Source organism: Oncorhynchus gorbuscha, linkage group LG17 (assembly GCF_021184085.1).
Source record: "Oncorhynchus gorbuscha isolate QuinsamMale2020 ecotype Even-year linkage group LG17, OgorEven_v1.0, whole genome shotgun sequence".
Classification (NCBI taxonomy): domain Eukaryota; kingdom Metazoa; phylum Chordata; class Actinopteri; order Salmoniformes; family Salmonidae; genus Oncorhynchus; species Oncorhynchus gorbuscha.
The window spans coordinates 45,066,186-45,082,050 of NC_060189.1; the positions used below are offsets into that span (position 1 = coordinate 45,066,186).

At 44.0% G+C, this 15,865-nt stretch overlaps 1 protein-coding gene across 1 annotated transcript in view; it reads right to left on the reverse strand.

The window, feature by feature from the left end:
* The window catches only part of LOC124001216 (FH2 domain-containing protein 1-like), a 42,609-nt gene that overhangs the window by 14,505 nt on the left and 12,239 nt on the right, over nucleotides 1-15,865 (reverse strand). The window contains exons 4-7 of the mRNA XM_046307841.1: nucleotides 15,552-15,637; nucleotides 14,810-14,910; nucleotides 11,589-11,659; nucleotides 11,193-11,300 (exon numbers count right to left, since the gene is read on the reverse strand). Of these exons, the coding sequence (XP_046163797.1) occupies nucleotides 11,193-11,300; nucleotides 11,589-11,659; nucleotides 14,810-14,910; nucleotides 15,552-15,637 (366 nt within the window). The remainder of the gene's footprint in view (nucleotides 1-11,192; nucleotides 11,301-11,588; nucleotides 11,660-14,809; nucleotides 14,911-15,551; nucleotides 15,638-15,865) is intronic.

A 15,865-nucleotide genomic window follows, 5' to 3' on the forward strand; every position in this document is an offset into this window, starting at 1 on the left:
TCCACCTCCATGCTTCACGGTTGGAATGGTGTTCTTGGGGTTGTACTCATCCTTCTTCTTCCTCCAAACACGGCGAGTGGAGTTTAGAACAAAAAGCTCTCTTTTTGTCTCATTAGACCACATGACCTTCTCCCATTCCTCCTCTGGATCATCCAGATGGTCATTGGCAAACTTCAGGCGGGCCTGGACATGCGCTGGCTTGAGCACGGGGACCTTGCGTGCGCTGCAGGATTTTAATCCATGACGGTGTAGTGTGTTACCAATGGTTTTCTTTGAGACTGTGGTCCCAGCTCTCTTCAGGTCATTGACTAGGTCCTGCCGTGTAGTTCTGGGCTGATCCCTCACCTTCCTCATGATCATTGATGCCCCACAAGGTGAGATGTTGCATGGAGCCCCAGACCGAGGGTGATTGACCATCATCTTGAACTTCTTCAATTTTCTAATAATTGCGCCAACAGTTGTTGCCTTCTCACCAAGCTGCTTGCCTATTGTCCTGTATCCCATCCCAGCCTTGTGCAGGTCTACAATTTTATTCCTGATGTCCTTACACAGCTCTCTGGTCTTGGCCATTGTGGAGAGGTTGGAGTCTGTTTGAGTCTTGGCCATTGTGGAGAGGTTGGAGTCTGTTTGATTGAGTGTGTGGACAGGTGTCTTTTATACAGGTAATGTTCAAACAGGTGCAGTTAATACAGGTAATGAGTGGAGAACAGGAGGGCTTCTTAAAGAAAAACTAACAGGTCTGTGAGAGCCGGAATTCTTACTGGTTGGTAGGTGATCAAATACTTGTCATGCAATAAAATGCAAATTAATTACTTAAAAATCATACAATGTGATTTTCTGGATTTTTGTTTTAGATTCTGTCTCTCACAGTTGAAGTGCACCTATGATAAAAATTACAGACCTCTACATGCTTTGTAAGTAGGAAAACCTGCAAAATTGTCAGTATATCAAATACTTGTTCTCCACCCTTGTATGCCTTATGGACAAGTTTTAAAAAAATGATAATAAACTTTGACAAAAGTATGTTCATACAGTTCTTATACTGTACATGTGTTTATTTTTCAATACCAAAAGTGAAGTTTTGTCTCGTGTTGTAAGTTGGTTACCTTTGAATCCAGCAGGTAATCATTCTTAAAGTCCTTACTTAATGTATTGAGTTTATAAACCAATTCTGGGGTCAATTTGACTAATGGTTTAGATTTGTGTTTATTGGTATATTGTGGTCATCTTTGAATTCTGGGGCTCCAGATGGGAGCAGCAGTCTAAGGCGCTGTATCTCAGTGCAAGAGGTGTCACTACAGTCCCTAGTTTGATTCCAGGATGTCCAGACGTGATTGGGAGTCCCATAGGGCGGTGCACAATTGGTCCAGTGTTGTCCGGGGTAGGCCGTGATTGTAAATAAGAATTTGTTATTAACTGACTTGCCTAGTTAAATAAAGGTTACATTTTTAAAAAATCAATCTGTTTTTGTAAATGATTTAAATCTCAGTTGGTACACTCCACATTAGCATTCCAAAATACTTCAATACACTCTCACAGATGTAATACGCTGACTGCGCAAGCGGCAGGACCCAAATAAAATAGCCACTTTTCATGTTCAAACTACATAAAAGGGCAACTATGTGTGATTATACAGATATACTTATCACAATTACATCACATTGTTTGCCTGCATAATTTAAATCTAACACTCATTTGCATGAGACAAAGTCCATTTGATCAATAGTAATTACTCTAGTATCCCTATGGTGCCACTAGTGCCAATGACATCTATAGTGCCACCAATTCGTCTGGTGACCCATCTAAGGTTGCAGTGACTTTATATTCATATAAGATCTACATGACACATTTCATGGCCCCATGTCCATCGGTTCAGTTCTTATAGCCCTGGGGTGATATGGTGCAATCTAGTGGTGTACCGTTGCCGACTTTGAATGCAGCACCTTATAATTCTAAAATTCATTAGAGGCTAATTCATGGAGTCTATATACCAAATCTTGAGTCAATCTGACTTAAAAACATGTTGCTGCATTCAAATATGGCTCCATTGTACCAATAGGTGTAGTATAGCAAATAGGATAATGCTAAAAATATTTTTTGAAACAACATTTTTCAAAAGTATTTGTAGCATTAGCATATTTGTAGCATTAGCATATGTGCTAACATGCATCTATAGGCACAAAGGTCTCAAAACCATTAAAGACTGATGTAATGAGTCTAAATACAATATCTGAAGTGATTCTGACATTTTTCATGAGGATTAGGTAAATGCAGATGATTTTGAGCATTAGTGTTACACATGCAAAGAATGAGTTGTTAAAATCTTTTAGGGCTAGGCATCCAGCTAGCGGGACAACTAACATTGTCAATAACTTTTGTTTGTTTTGGCCAATCCCTTAGCTTTTGAAATAAATTAAGACATGTACAATAGGCCTACATTCCACATTTGGTGTGTACATTCAGCAAATTGTAGCATATTAGTGCATGTGCTAATATGCACCTACTGGTATAGTGTGGACATCATTGAATGCATCAATGTAGGGACTATTATGACCAAAAACCAAATTTGCAGTGAATCTGTCATGTTTTGTCATTTATTATCTTGTCTTGTCCCTGTGCTTCCCATTCTATTCGTTTCCCTCTGCTGGTCTTATTAGGTTCTTTCCCTCTTTCTATCCCTCTCTCTCCCCCTCCCTCTCTCACTCTCTCGCTCTCTCTTCTCTCTATCGTTCCGTTCCTGCTCCCAGCTGTTCCTATTCCCCTAATCAATCATTTAGTCTTCCCACACCTGTTCCCGATCCTTTCCCCTGATTAGAGTCCCTATTTCTTCCTTTGTGTTCCGTTCCTGTCCTGTCGGTTCCTTGTCTAGAATTCACCGTGCTGTGTTTGTGTATCGCCCTGTCGTGTCGTGTTTTCCTCAGATGCTGCGTGGTGAGCAGGTGTCTGAGTCTGTCTGGTTCAAGTGCCTTCCCGAGGCAACCTGCTGTTCACCTGCTGTTCAAGATCGAGTCTCCAGTTTGTCCTCGTCATTTCGAGTGAAAGTTGTGTTTTTTGTTTGTATTTACTTTACTGGATTAAAGACTCTGTTTTCGCCAAGTCGCTTTTGGGTCCTCTTTCACCTGCATGACAGAAGGAACCGACCAAGGAATGGACCCAGCGACTTCAGACGCTCGTTACACTGCCGTCGAGATCCAAGGAGCCATGCTCGGCAGACACGAGCAGGAATTGTCTGCTGCTCGCCATGCCGTGGAGAACCTGGCCGCTCAGGTTTCCGACCTCTCTGGATAGTTCCAGAGTCTACGTCTCGTGCCACCTGTTACTTCCTGGCCTGCCGAGCCTCCAGAACCTAGGGTTAATAACCCACCTTGCTACTCCGGGCAGCCCACTGAGTGCCGCTCCTTTCTCACGCAGTGTGAGATTGTGTTCTCTCTCCAACCCAACACATACTCTAGAGAGAGAGCTCGGGTTGCTTACGTCATTTCACTCCTTACTGGCCGGGCTCGAGAATGGGGCACAGCTATCTGGGAGGCAAGGGCTGATTGCTCTAACAAGTTCCAGAACTTTAAAGAGGAGATGATTCGGGTTTTTGACCGTTCAGTTTTTGGTAGGGAGGCTTCTAGGGCCCTGGCTTCCTTATTCCAAGGTGAACGGTCCATAACGGATTATTCTATTGAGTTTCGCACTCTTGCTGCCTCTAGTGAGTGGAACGAGCCGGCGCTGCTCGCTCGTTTTCTGGAGGGACTCCACGCAGTGGTTAAGGATGAGATTCTCTCCCGGGAGGTTCCTTCAGATGTGGACTCTTTGATTGCTCTCGCCATCCGCATAGAACGACGGGTAGATCTTCGTCACCGGGCTCGTGGAAGAGAGCTCGCATCAACGGTGTTTCCCTGCTCCGCATCGCAACCATCTCCCTCCTCTGGCTCAGAGTCTGAGCCCATGCAGCTGGGAGGGATTCGCATCTCGACTAAGGAGAGGGAACGGAGGATCACCAACCGCCTGTGCCTCTATTGCGGAGTTGCTGGACATTTTGTTAATTCATGTCCAGTAAAAGCCAGAGCTCATCTGTAAGCGGAGGGCTACAGGTGAGCGCAACTACTCAAGTCTCTCCATCAAGATCCTGTACTACTTTGTCGGTCCATCTACGCTGGACCGGTTCGGGTGCTACATGTAGTGCCTTGATAGACTCTGGGGCTGAGGGTTGTTTCATGGACGAAGCATGGGTTCGGAAACATGACATTCCTTTCAGAGAGTTAGAGAAGCCTACGCCCATGTTCGCCTTAGATGGTAGTCATCTTCCCAGTATCAGATTTGAGACACTACCTTTAACCCTCACAGTATCTGGTAACCACAGTGAGACTATTTCTTTTTTGATTTTCCGTTCACCGTTTACACCTGTTGTTTTGGGTCATCCCTGGCTAGTATGTCATAATCCTTCTATTAATTGGTCTAGTAATTCTATCCTATCCTGGAACGTTTCTTGTCATGTGAAGTGTTTAATGTCTGCCATCCCTCCCGTTTCTTCTGTCCCTACTTCTCAGGAGGAACCTGGCGATTTGACAGGAGTGCCGGAGGAATATCATGATCTGCGCACGGTCTTCAGTCGGTCCCGAGCCAACTCCCTCCTCCTCACCGGTCGTATGATTGTAGTATTGATCTCCTTCCGGGGACCACTCCTCCTCGGGGTAGACTATACTCTCTGTCGGCTCCCGAACGTAAGGCTCTCGAGGATTATTTGTCTGTGTCTCTTGACGCCGGTACCATAGTGCCTTCTTCCTCTCCGGCCGGGGCGGGGTTCTTTTTTGTTAAGAAGAAGGACGGTACTCTGCGCCCCTGCGTGGATTATCGAGGGCTGAATGACATAACGGTTAAGAATCGTTATCCGCTTCCCCTTATGTCATCAGCCTTCGAGATTCTGCAGGGAGCCAGGTGCTTTACTAAGTTGGACCTTCGTAACGCTTACCATCTCGTGCGCATCAGAGAGGGGGACGAGTGGAAAACGGCGTTTAACACTCCGTTAGGGCATTTTGAGTACCGGGTTCTGCCGTTTGGTCTCGCCAATGCGCCAGCTGTTTTTCAGGCATTAGTTAATGATGTTCTGAGAGACATGCTGAACATCTTTGTTTTTGTCTATCTTGACGATATCCTGATTTTTTCTCCGTCACTCGAGATTCATGTTCAGCACGTTCGACGTGTTCTACAGCGCCTTTTAGAGAATTGTCTCTACGTAAAGTCTGAGAAGTGCTCTTTTCATGTCTCCTCCGTTACTTTTCTCGGTTCCGTTATTTCCGCTGAAGGCATTCAGATGGATTCCGCTAAGGTCCAAGCTGTCAGTGATTGGCCCGTTCCAAGGTCACGTGTCGAGTTGCAGCGCTTTTTAGGTTTCGCTAATTTCTATCGGCGTTTCATTCGTAATTTCGGTCAAGTTGCTGCCCCTCTCACAGCTCTTACTTCTGTCAAGACGTGTTTTAAGTGGTCCGGTTCCGCCCAGGGAGCTTTTGATCTTCTAAAAGAACGTTTTACGTCCGCTCCTATCCTCGTTACTCCTGACGTCACTAGACAATTCATTGTCGAGGTTGACGCTTCAGAGGTAGGCGTGGGAGCCATTCTATCCCAGCGCTTCCAGTCTGACGATAAGTTTCATCCTTGCGCTTATTTTTCTCATCGCCTGTCGCCATCTGAGCGCAACTATGATGTGGGTAACCGTGAACTGCTCGCCATCCGCTTAGCCCTAGGCGAATGGCGACAGTGGTTGGAGGGGGCGACCGTTCCTTTTGTCGTTTGGACAGACCATAAGAACCTTGAGTACATCCGTTCTGCCAAACGACTTAATGCCCGTCAAGCTCGTTGGGCGTTGTTTTTCGCTCGTTTCGAGTTTGTGATTTCTTACCGTCCGGGTAGCAAGAACACCAAGCCTGATGCCTTATCCCGTCTGTTTAGTTCTTCTGTGGCTTCTACTGATCCCGAGGGGATTCTTCCTTATGGGCGTGTTGTCGGGTTAACAGTCTGGGGAATTGAAAGACAGGTTAAGCAAGCACTCACGCACACTGCGTCGCGCGCGCTTGTCCTAGTAACCTCCTTTTCGTTCCTGTTTCCACTCGTCTGGCTGTTCTTCAGTGGGCTCACTCTGCCAAGTTAGCTGGTCATCCCGGTGTTCGAGGCACTCTTGCGTCTATTCGCCAGCGCTTTTGGTGGCCGACTCAGGAGCGTGACACGCGCGTTTCGTGGCTGCTTGTTCGGACTGCGCGCAGACTAAGTCGGGTAACTCTCCTCCTGCCGGTCGTCTCAGACCGCTCCCCATTCCTTCTCGACCATGGTCTCACATCGCCCTAGACTTCATTACCGGTCTGCCTTTGTCTGCGGGGAAGACTGTGATTCTTACGGTTGTCGATAGGTTCTCTAAGGCGGCACATTTCATTCCCCTCGCTAAACTTCCTTCCGCTAAGGAGACGGCACAAATCATTATCGAGAATGTATTCAGAATTCATGGCCTCCCGTTAGACGCCGTTTCAGACAGAGGCCCGCAATTCACGTCACAGTTTTGGAGGGAGTTCTGTCGTTTGATTGGTGCGTCCGTCAGTCTCTCTTCCGGGTTTCATCCCCAGTCTAACGGTCAAGCAGAGAGGGCCAATCAGACGATTGGTCGCATACTACGCAGCCTTTCTTTCAGAAACCCTGCGTCTTGGGCAGAACAGCTCCCCTGGGCAGAATACGCTCACAATTCGCTTCCTTCGTCTGCTACCGGGTTATCTCCGTTTCAGAGTAGTCTGGGTTACCAGCCTCCTCTGTTCTCATCCCAGCTTGCCGAGTCCAGCGTTCCCTCCGCTCAAGCGTTTGTCCAACGTTGTGAGCGCACCTGGAGGAGGGTGAGGTCTGCACTTTGCCGTTACAGGGCACAGACTGTGAGAGCCGCCAATAAACGCAGGATTAAGAGTCCAAGGTATTGTTGCGGCCAGAGAGTGTGGCTTTCCACTCGCAACCTTCCTCTTACGACAGCTTCTCGTAAGTTGACTCCGCGGTTCATTGGTCCGTTCCGTGTCTCCCAGGTCGTCAATCCTGTCGCTGTGCGACTGCTTCTTCCGCGACATCTTCGTCGCGTCCATCCTGTCTTCCATGTCTCCTGTGTTAAGCCCTTTCTTCGCACCCCCGTTCGTCTTCCCTCCCCCTCCCGTCCTTGTCGAGAGCGCACCTATTTACAAGGTACATAAGATCATGGACATGCGTTCTCGGGGACGGGGTCACCAATACTTAGTGGATTGGGAGGGTTACGGTCCTGAGGAGAGGAGTTGGGTTCCGTCTCGGGACGTGCTGGACCGTTCACTCATTGATGATTTCCTCCGTTGCCGCCAGGATTCCTCCTCGAGTGCGCCAGGAGGCGCTCGGTGAGTGGGGGGTACTGTCATGTTTTGTCATTTATTATCTTGTCTTGTCCCTGTGCTTCCCATTCTATTCGTTTCCCTCTGCTGGTCTTATTAGGTTCTTTCCCTCTTTCTATCCCTCTCTCTCCCCTCCCTCTCTCACTCTCTCGCTCTCTCTTCTCTCTATCGTTCCGTTCCTGCTCCCAGCTGTTCCTATTCCCCTAATCAATCATTTAGTCTTCCCACACCTGTTCCCGATCCTTTCCCCTGATTAGAGTCCCTATTTCTTCCTTTGTGTTCCGTTCCTGTCCTGTCGGTTCCTTGTCTAGAATTCACCGTGCTGTGTTTGTGTATCGCCCTGTCGTGTCGTGTTTTCCTCAGATGCTGCGTGGTGAGCAGGTGTCTGAGTCTGTCTGGTTCAAGTGCCTTCCCGAGGCAACCTGCTGTTCACCTGCTGTTCAAGATCGAGTCTCCAGTTTGTCCTCGTCATTTCGAGTGAAAGTTGTGTTTTTTGTTTGTATTTACTTTACTGGATTAAAGACTCTGTTTTCGCCAAGTCGCTTTTGGGTCCTCTTTCACCTGCATGACAGAATCTGACTTTTAGTCCATGAGAAGATTCTTTATACTTATTTTAAGCATTAGCGTAACAAAAGTAAATTGTTAATAGTTTCCTTATTTTTTAGGATATCAATGCCAGACTTGGTACATCATGGTAATGTCTCTGACGAACTTAAACGGTTTCAAGTTGATAGGCCATTGTGGAGTGGATTTACAAATTATTTAAATGGACACATAAATCAGATTTATCAATAACTCAGCCATTCTTTACTCATGGCCTCTAGTTTCTGTGTGCTTCACTGTGAACCCTGAATTACCTGTATTGTAGTTGAGATTACATTAAACATACAAGTAATCCATGCTGTTTAATATTCTGCACAGATTATTATAACAACTGTGAAGATCTCCACAGACCTGCAACCTTTGCATACTATCTTGAACATGCACGCTTTCTATGACTGCAGAAGAAGATCTTTATAGTTACAGGAACCTCAATAAGTGGCTCTGGATGTGTTACTAATTTTAAGGTTGAATAAATACTGTCACATTAGTTTGTAAAATAGCCTAACTTTAGGCTATTAACTGTATTACAAAAGTTATATTTGTAATACAAATATCAACATTTAAAGGAGCTGTATCTAATGCTTAGATAGTTTAATCTGAGGCACAAGCTTAATCCTATTCTTGAAATTATATTTTTGGTTTAGTTGGAGACCTGAATCCAACATATAATTTGTTAACTTGTAGACAAGTTAATAGGAAAAAGTGCATTGCAAAAGTGATATTGAATTGTGTTTTGTTGTCCCCACAACCAAATATCAACATTTGAAGGAATTGCATATTTTGTACCATTGACTTCGTCTGACTTTAATTCCAGTTTATCAACCATTTAATAATTGATATGTTGAAAGAACTGTTCCATCTCAATCAAAAATATAAGTTAAAGATCATGACAAAATCAAATCAAACTTTATTTAAACACACTTTAAATAAAGTTTTGTAGATGACTTTGCAAATTCTATAACAATAATAATATTTAGAATATTAATAATAAAAGGCTAAATATAGGCCTAAATAGTATCATTGTATAATAAATAGTATCATATATATAAAGCATATAAAGTATGCTTAAATTTGTTCTGTTAAACCCATCTCTTGAAATTACTTCGATAACAACAGTGAATCTATTTAGTTATTAAGAGAACGCTCAATAATCATTCTCACGATAACAAATTGGAATTAGTCAGTGACATATTCTAAAGCTAAGTAGAGCTGAACTTTTCCGGATGAAAATCGTGCCAAAGTAAACTGCCTCTTACTCAGACCCAGAAGCTAGGATATGCATATAATTGGTAGATTTGGATAGAAAACTCTAAAGTTTCTAAAACTGTTAGAATAATGTCTGAATAGAACAGAACTGATTTGGCAGGCTAAACCCCGAGGACAAACCATCCAGGGAAGAAAACAAATTGCGGTCATAGGATTTCCCAATAGTTTACAATGGGAAACCCTATTTATGAGGAACCTGGTTGCAGTTCCTATGGCTTCCACTAGATGTCAATAGTCTTCAGAAATTGGTCGATGTTTTCCATGTGTCACTCTGAAGTTCCCTACTATTTAGGTACTCGTGCACATTGTTTTTATCCGGTATTAGAAAAAGTTTATCCCATCTTAAATTTGATCGATTATTTACATTTTAGGATAACTGAAGTTGGATTAGGAAAGTTGTTTGAAATGTGTTGGACTAAGTTTACAGGTAACTTATTAGATACTTTGTAGTCATGTTGGGTGAGTTGGAACCGGTGTATTTCTGAATCAAACAAGACAAATAAATTGACATTTTGGGGATATAAAGAAGGAATTTATCAAACAAAATGATCATTCTTTGTGTCTCTGAGACATTTGGGATTACAAAAAGAAGAGGATCTTCAAAGGTAAGGCATTTATTATATCGTTATTTCTGACTTTTGTGTCGCACCGGCCTGGTTGTGATAATCGCATGGTCTGCTTTCGCCGTAAAGCCTTTTTGAAATCTGACACAGCGGCTGGATTAACAAGAAGTTCAGCTTTATTTTGATGTATATACACTTATATTTTCGTGAATGTTGAATATTGATATTCCTGTAATTTGAATTTGGCACTCTGCAGTTTCACTAGATGTTGTCAAATCGATCCCGCTAAAGGGATTGGCGCGTGAAGGGATCACTAAGAGGTTAAAATCCTGGACGAGAGACCAAATGCATAGCTGTAGATAGATCAGCTGATCAGCTTTCTGATAGTGGATATAACGTTGAAGATCTGATGTTGTTTCAAATGTACAAATTGAACAAGGTTGAATTTGATAAAAGTTATGACTATGTTGAAAATCCTGTGGTTTAAATTTTACCCTCAAAACAACAGTTGATGACTTTTTGCAAATCCAATGTATTTTCCACCTAGATTCCATGTCTCAATATGTGGACAAATTACGTTGAAACAACATTGATTCAACCAGTTTGTGCCCAGTGGGGAGTGTCTGTACTCTGTGCGAATGCCAAAAGCATCCACGGGTCAGCACACTGACTCATAGTCCCAATCGGTGACATTTCATCTTAAAAGTGAGCATGACCAGGAGAAGAAACCTGAAGATATTCCTGCACACTGCTTGCTTTACAAAGGGATTCTCCACTAATCTGCCTCTCTGTGTGTCTCCTTCAGGGTCTCCCCTACAGTGTGTGTGTGTGTGTGTGTGTGTGTGTGTGTGTGTGTGTGTGTGTGTGTGTGTGTGTGTGTGTGTGTGTGTGTGTGTGTGTGTGTGTGTGTGTGTGTGTGTGTGTGTGTGTGTGTGTGTGTGTGTGTGTGTGTGTGTGTGTGTGTGTGTGTGTGTGTGTGCATGTCAGTTTGTCTCCTCCAGTGTGTCTGTCTCCTCTACCGTGTCTGTCTCCTCCAGTGGGTCTGTCTCCTCCAGTGTGTCTGTCTACTCTAGTGTGTTTGTCTCCTCCAGTGTGACTGTCTCCTCCAGTGTGTGTGTGTGTGTTTTACAGGAGGCTGCTGAGGGGAGGACGGCTTATAATAATGGCTGGAATGGAGTGAATGGAATGGTATCAAACACATGGAAACCATGTTTACCATGTTTGATGAGTTCGATACCGTTTCATTTATTCCATTCCAGCCATTACTATGAGCTCGTCCTGCCCAATTAAGGTGCCATCAATATCCTGTGGTGTGTGTGACAGTCTGTGTGTTTCCTCCAGTGTGTCTCCTTCAGTGTCTCTTCCCATCTCTCTCTGTCAGACTCACCAAAGCCACAAAATGCAGCAGGTTCATGCCAGGTTTGTTGGCCTTGGTGTCGGCCAGCGAGAGGAGCGATGACAGCTTGAAGCCCACGGCATTGCCCGCGTAGCCACCCTGCGGGACAGGGAGGAGGATAAACAGGCAGTAGTGAAATAAAAGCCATTATCCCACCTTAGCCATCGTCATATCAGACAGATAAGGAGTGAGGAAGAGAGGAGAGATGTGGAGGAAAGAACGAGACAGATGTCACAGATTGATGGACAGAGAGAGAGAGAGAGACCGACTGAGTGAGTGAGAGAGTGAGTGATTGAGGAGAGAGAGAGGAAGAGAGAGTTAGGATAGATAAATAGAAAGGGGTGGGGTGGGGGGAGCGAGTGAGAGATAATGGCATCGTTGACTTACAGCGTTCATGATGTTTCCAGCCTGCAGGACCAGGTGGAGGATGGCGTGTAGTTCCTCACAAGTCATCAGCTCTACAGAGAGAGAGAGGAGAGAGGGGTCAATACAAACCCATAGCTCACAGAGCATTCAGCAGCAACCTCCATCAGATCTGGGTTTCAAATACTTAAAAATCGATTCAAATACTTTACCTGTGCCTAGTTGACCTTGCCTGGCTAACTAATAAAAAAGTTCCAAAACTGCAAACCCCGCCCATCTGGCACTCCAGGCAGACTCAAGCAAATGCTCAAAGTATTTGGAAATACTTTTCAAGTATTTCAACCCAGGTCTGCCCCCCATCTAACACCATCTCTGTTTGGAATTAACTTCCACCATACACTTCCACTACAACTCAAGCTAGTTCTCAACTGAGGTATACAACTGTATGGAGATGATGTCATAATTCCAGCATGACTGTAGGCCTATTGATATTTCAAATACTGTACAATACAGCTAGCTACTCATTAGGAGTAACGTCAGCCCACACCAAGAGTCTGGTTTCACGAGTAATCACAATCAGGAAGTAGCTTGTCTGTGACTTGACCTTTGTTTAAATAGCGAATGGACAACAGCATACCAACTTTTCCAACGTTGCATCAATGTGCAGAGCTGTGGTCGAGAGGATAACACTCCCGACACGTGTCACACGTGTCCCGCTCAGCCCAGTCAAAACTGTTCGCTGCTCTGGCCCCCCAATGGTGGAACAAACTCCCTCACGACGCCAGGACAGCGGAGTCAATCACCACCTTCCGGAGACACCTGAAACCCCACCTCTTTAAGGAATACCTAGGATAGGATAAGTAATCCCTCTCACCCCCCCCCCTTTAAGATTTAGATGCACTATTGTAAAGTGACTGTTCTACTGGATGTCATAAGGTGAATGCACCAATTTGTAAGTCGCTCTGGATAAGAGCGTCAGCTAAATGACTTAAATGTAAATGTAACATAAGGCTCTGCACTGGAGATCAGGGCTCAGTCCCTTCTACCTGTGTTGTAAAAGCCCCAAATTCACTGAGAGGTGAAAATCTGTGTCAAGCCGTTTTATGAATCCTTCAAAAACCCTGCGTCATGCCCTAAAAGGCCTCACAATGCAAATGATACAGCAGCCTGCACTCTCAAGATATGTTTAGCTTACTAAATGTATCAGGGCAAATAATTAGCTAAATTGGTGCTGCTCTTTAGGCACTACCAAGCTCATTTGAATGTATTAGCTACAGTAGCTGCATACCAACAAATCATGCATAGGCCCACTGTACTGCAATAAATGTCAACGACTTGCATATTTCAGAGCCCAAATTATAAAAACAAGTTGACTGTGGATCATATGAATGGTTTCAGACGCAGAGATTAATGGAAACCCTACAGCATAATAACACTGACACACCGCGGCACCATCAGCACAGTCTGTTTTGTCCTTTGCAATCATTAACCATTAACCAGATTTGGTTTACTATCCCTACCCCTGAAAAATTCTCCCGGTGCATCCATCCATGTCTCTATATAGCTGTAAATACAGTACGTAGCTCAGTATTTTTCTATCTCTGTATCGCTGTATTTACATGTCTGTTCATTGCAGACATGAACCCCCATTTATGTCATTAACCTGAAAACATCCTCTGCATGAACCAGGGTTTGGGATTAAAATTATTTTTCAGACGTTTACTTCTGAACAGAACCATTATTTATTTTGTTATGAACTGGTATGAACCCCAAAAAAGTACTGGTTTATATAATTTCTTTCTGTTCCTTTGTAAAACTCTGAAATATTTTTCTTTACATTTAGCTCGACATTAAATGACTTCACCAATCAGTGAGGATAGAGAAACTTGCTGTGGAGCAGGTAAGCAATTTAATCTGTATAAGAAAGTCGTTAAAAGAGCAAATTGAATTTTGTCATAATAGCATTTAATCATAATGAAAGACAAACACACATACTGTGCTGCCAGTCACAGTGTAGGGTGCGAGACGCAACTGACATTTTGAGGGTGAGGAGAGAACGAGAGAGGATGGTGGAAGCTTGCCTTGAAGCGCTGGGCATCTTATGTTATGCATTATCTGTATTAGGTCCACAGAATTATACCTACGGAGCGGCTTCTATGGAGGAACTTTGAACTTTGAACTTTCCAAGTTGGTTTAAAGTTGGACCAGAGCAAACGTTAGCTAGAATTAAAAATGCGTCTTACTTTTTGTATCTAATCAATCCAATGTGAAACCTGATAACTATAGTATCCTTAACAAGCATTGAAAAAGTCTATCCATTCTTCTCTAATTTAACATCTCTGCCTAATTTCTGAATTACACTTGTAATGTCGTCAGTAGGCTACAGTAACCTATGCTTCAGAGGGGAGGGGCATGTAGCCTACACACACACGCACACCCACTGGCAAAGATTTACAGCTGGCAGGCAGACTCTGTAATACGTTTCTGAGTGACAGAATGAGGGCTTTGCATAGGAGCTTTGTTGTGATTTTTGTCGGACTGGAAGAAAATGCCCAGAATGTAAGGTAATATTATTAACCTGTTCCCATGCTTTCAAAATAACAGTTCTGTTACGGAACTGTCACACCCTGACCATAGAAAGCGGTTTATTCTCTTTGTTGGTTGTGTCGGGGTGTAATTTAGGGTGGGTTATCTAGGGGAATTGTATATCTATGTTGGCCTGATATGGTTCCCAATTATAGGCAGCTGTTTATCGTTCTCTCTGATTGGGGATCATTTTTAGGTAGCCATTTCCCATTGTGCTTTGTGGGATCTTGTCTATGTATTGTTTCCTGTGAGCATTAGTCGAGCGTCACGTTTCGTTTGTTCGTTTTGTTCGTTTTGTTCTTTGACGTTTTCATTTCCAAAATAAAGGATGGAAACATACCATGCTGCATCTTGGTCTACTCCTTATGACGAACGTGACAGGAACAGTATACAGCACTTTTGTTTGTTGGTTTGGGTTCTGTTCCTCAAATCATTTTGTTATTTTCCGTTTTTCTGTTCTGTTCTGCTGTTCTGCTGCTATCACTCATCTACTTTTTAAATCTGTCCAAATACAGCACCAGCTCATATAACACGCACGCACCCGCACATACACACTGGGTCCTTGTCACACCTCAGAGAAGTGACTCTGGGTCACCAGTCGACGATGTGTGGCAGCGCCAGTGGCCGATGGTGGGGCAGTGGTGTGTCATCATCATTACCTTTGGTGGCCACGCGGATGACATCGATCTCATGGCTCATCACAGAGCAGGACTGAAAGAACTCCTCACGCAGGACCATGGCCTCGATGCGCAACTCAAACCTGGCAGGGAGCGACAGAGAACAGGGGTTGTCAGATTCACTGGCACAGGGCACAGAATAGTGCAATTTGCTATACAACTCCAGGCCCTCAGTCTCGTGGGCCAAAGCACTGCTGGTTTTCATTCTTCTAATCTGGTACTGATTTACACTTGGCCTTGATCAATTAACTACCAGGGAGAAAAACATCAGTAGCTTAGCCCTTGAAGCAAAATAGAATAGACCTTATGTACAGTACCATATACTACACACCCTTTTATTTAATTGAAGTAAGTACTCAGTCAATTTCTCAAACCTGCATAATTTATGCTATAGCATATAACCATGCATTTTCCTTTGAGAAAATTCAATTGAAGAATGAGCAGTTGTGGGTACCTGAAAAATACTAGCAAGGTAGACTCATGGCTGATTTGATTGATAAGTGAATCAAGATTTGATTGATTCATGCAGTAACAGGGTTCAGAAATTGTCTCTGGCATTTCCTCGAGGCCCCCACACCGGCCCATTTATTTTGTTGAGGCCCTCTTTATTAGGTAAATAAGGATACTTCTGCATCAAAAAAAGGCTAAAGATGGACCAGCATTTGTCCAAACTGCCCTATTGCCAATCCGTTTCTGAGCTGTAATACCAATGAGTGTAGCTTACCGAGGCACCTGGATCAACAGGTACATGAAGGAGTCTGCCAGGGTCAGTTTGCTGGAGTCCCCTTTGAACGCCCTCAGTTTCTTTACCTGTGGATACGACAATAAACATACAAACATGTTCCTGTGTGGCTCAGTTGGTAAAGCATGGCGCTTGCAAAGTCGGGATCATGGGTTTCGATTTCCACTGGGGCCACCCATGTACAAATGTATGCACACATGACTAACTGTAAGTCACTTTTGATGAAAAAATGTGATTTACAAAGTAACTTAGAAAATGTCTGTCATTGAATTAAATCATTGAATGATCGTGCTCCA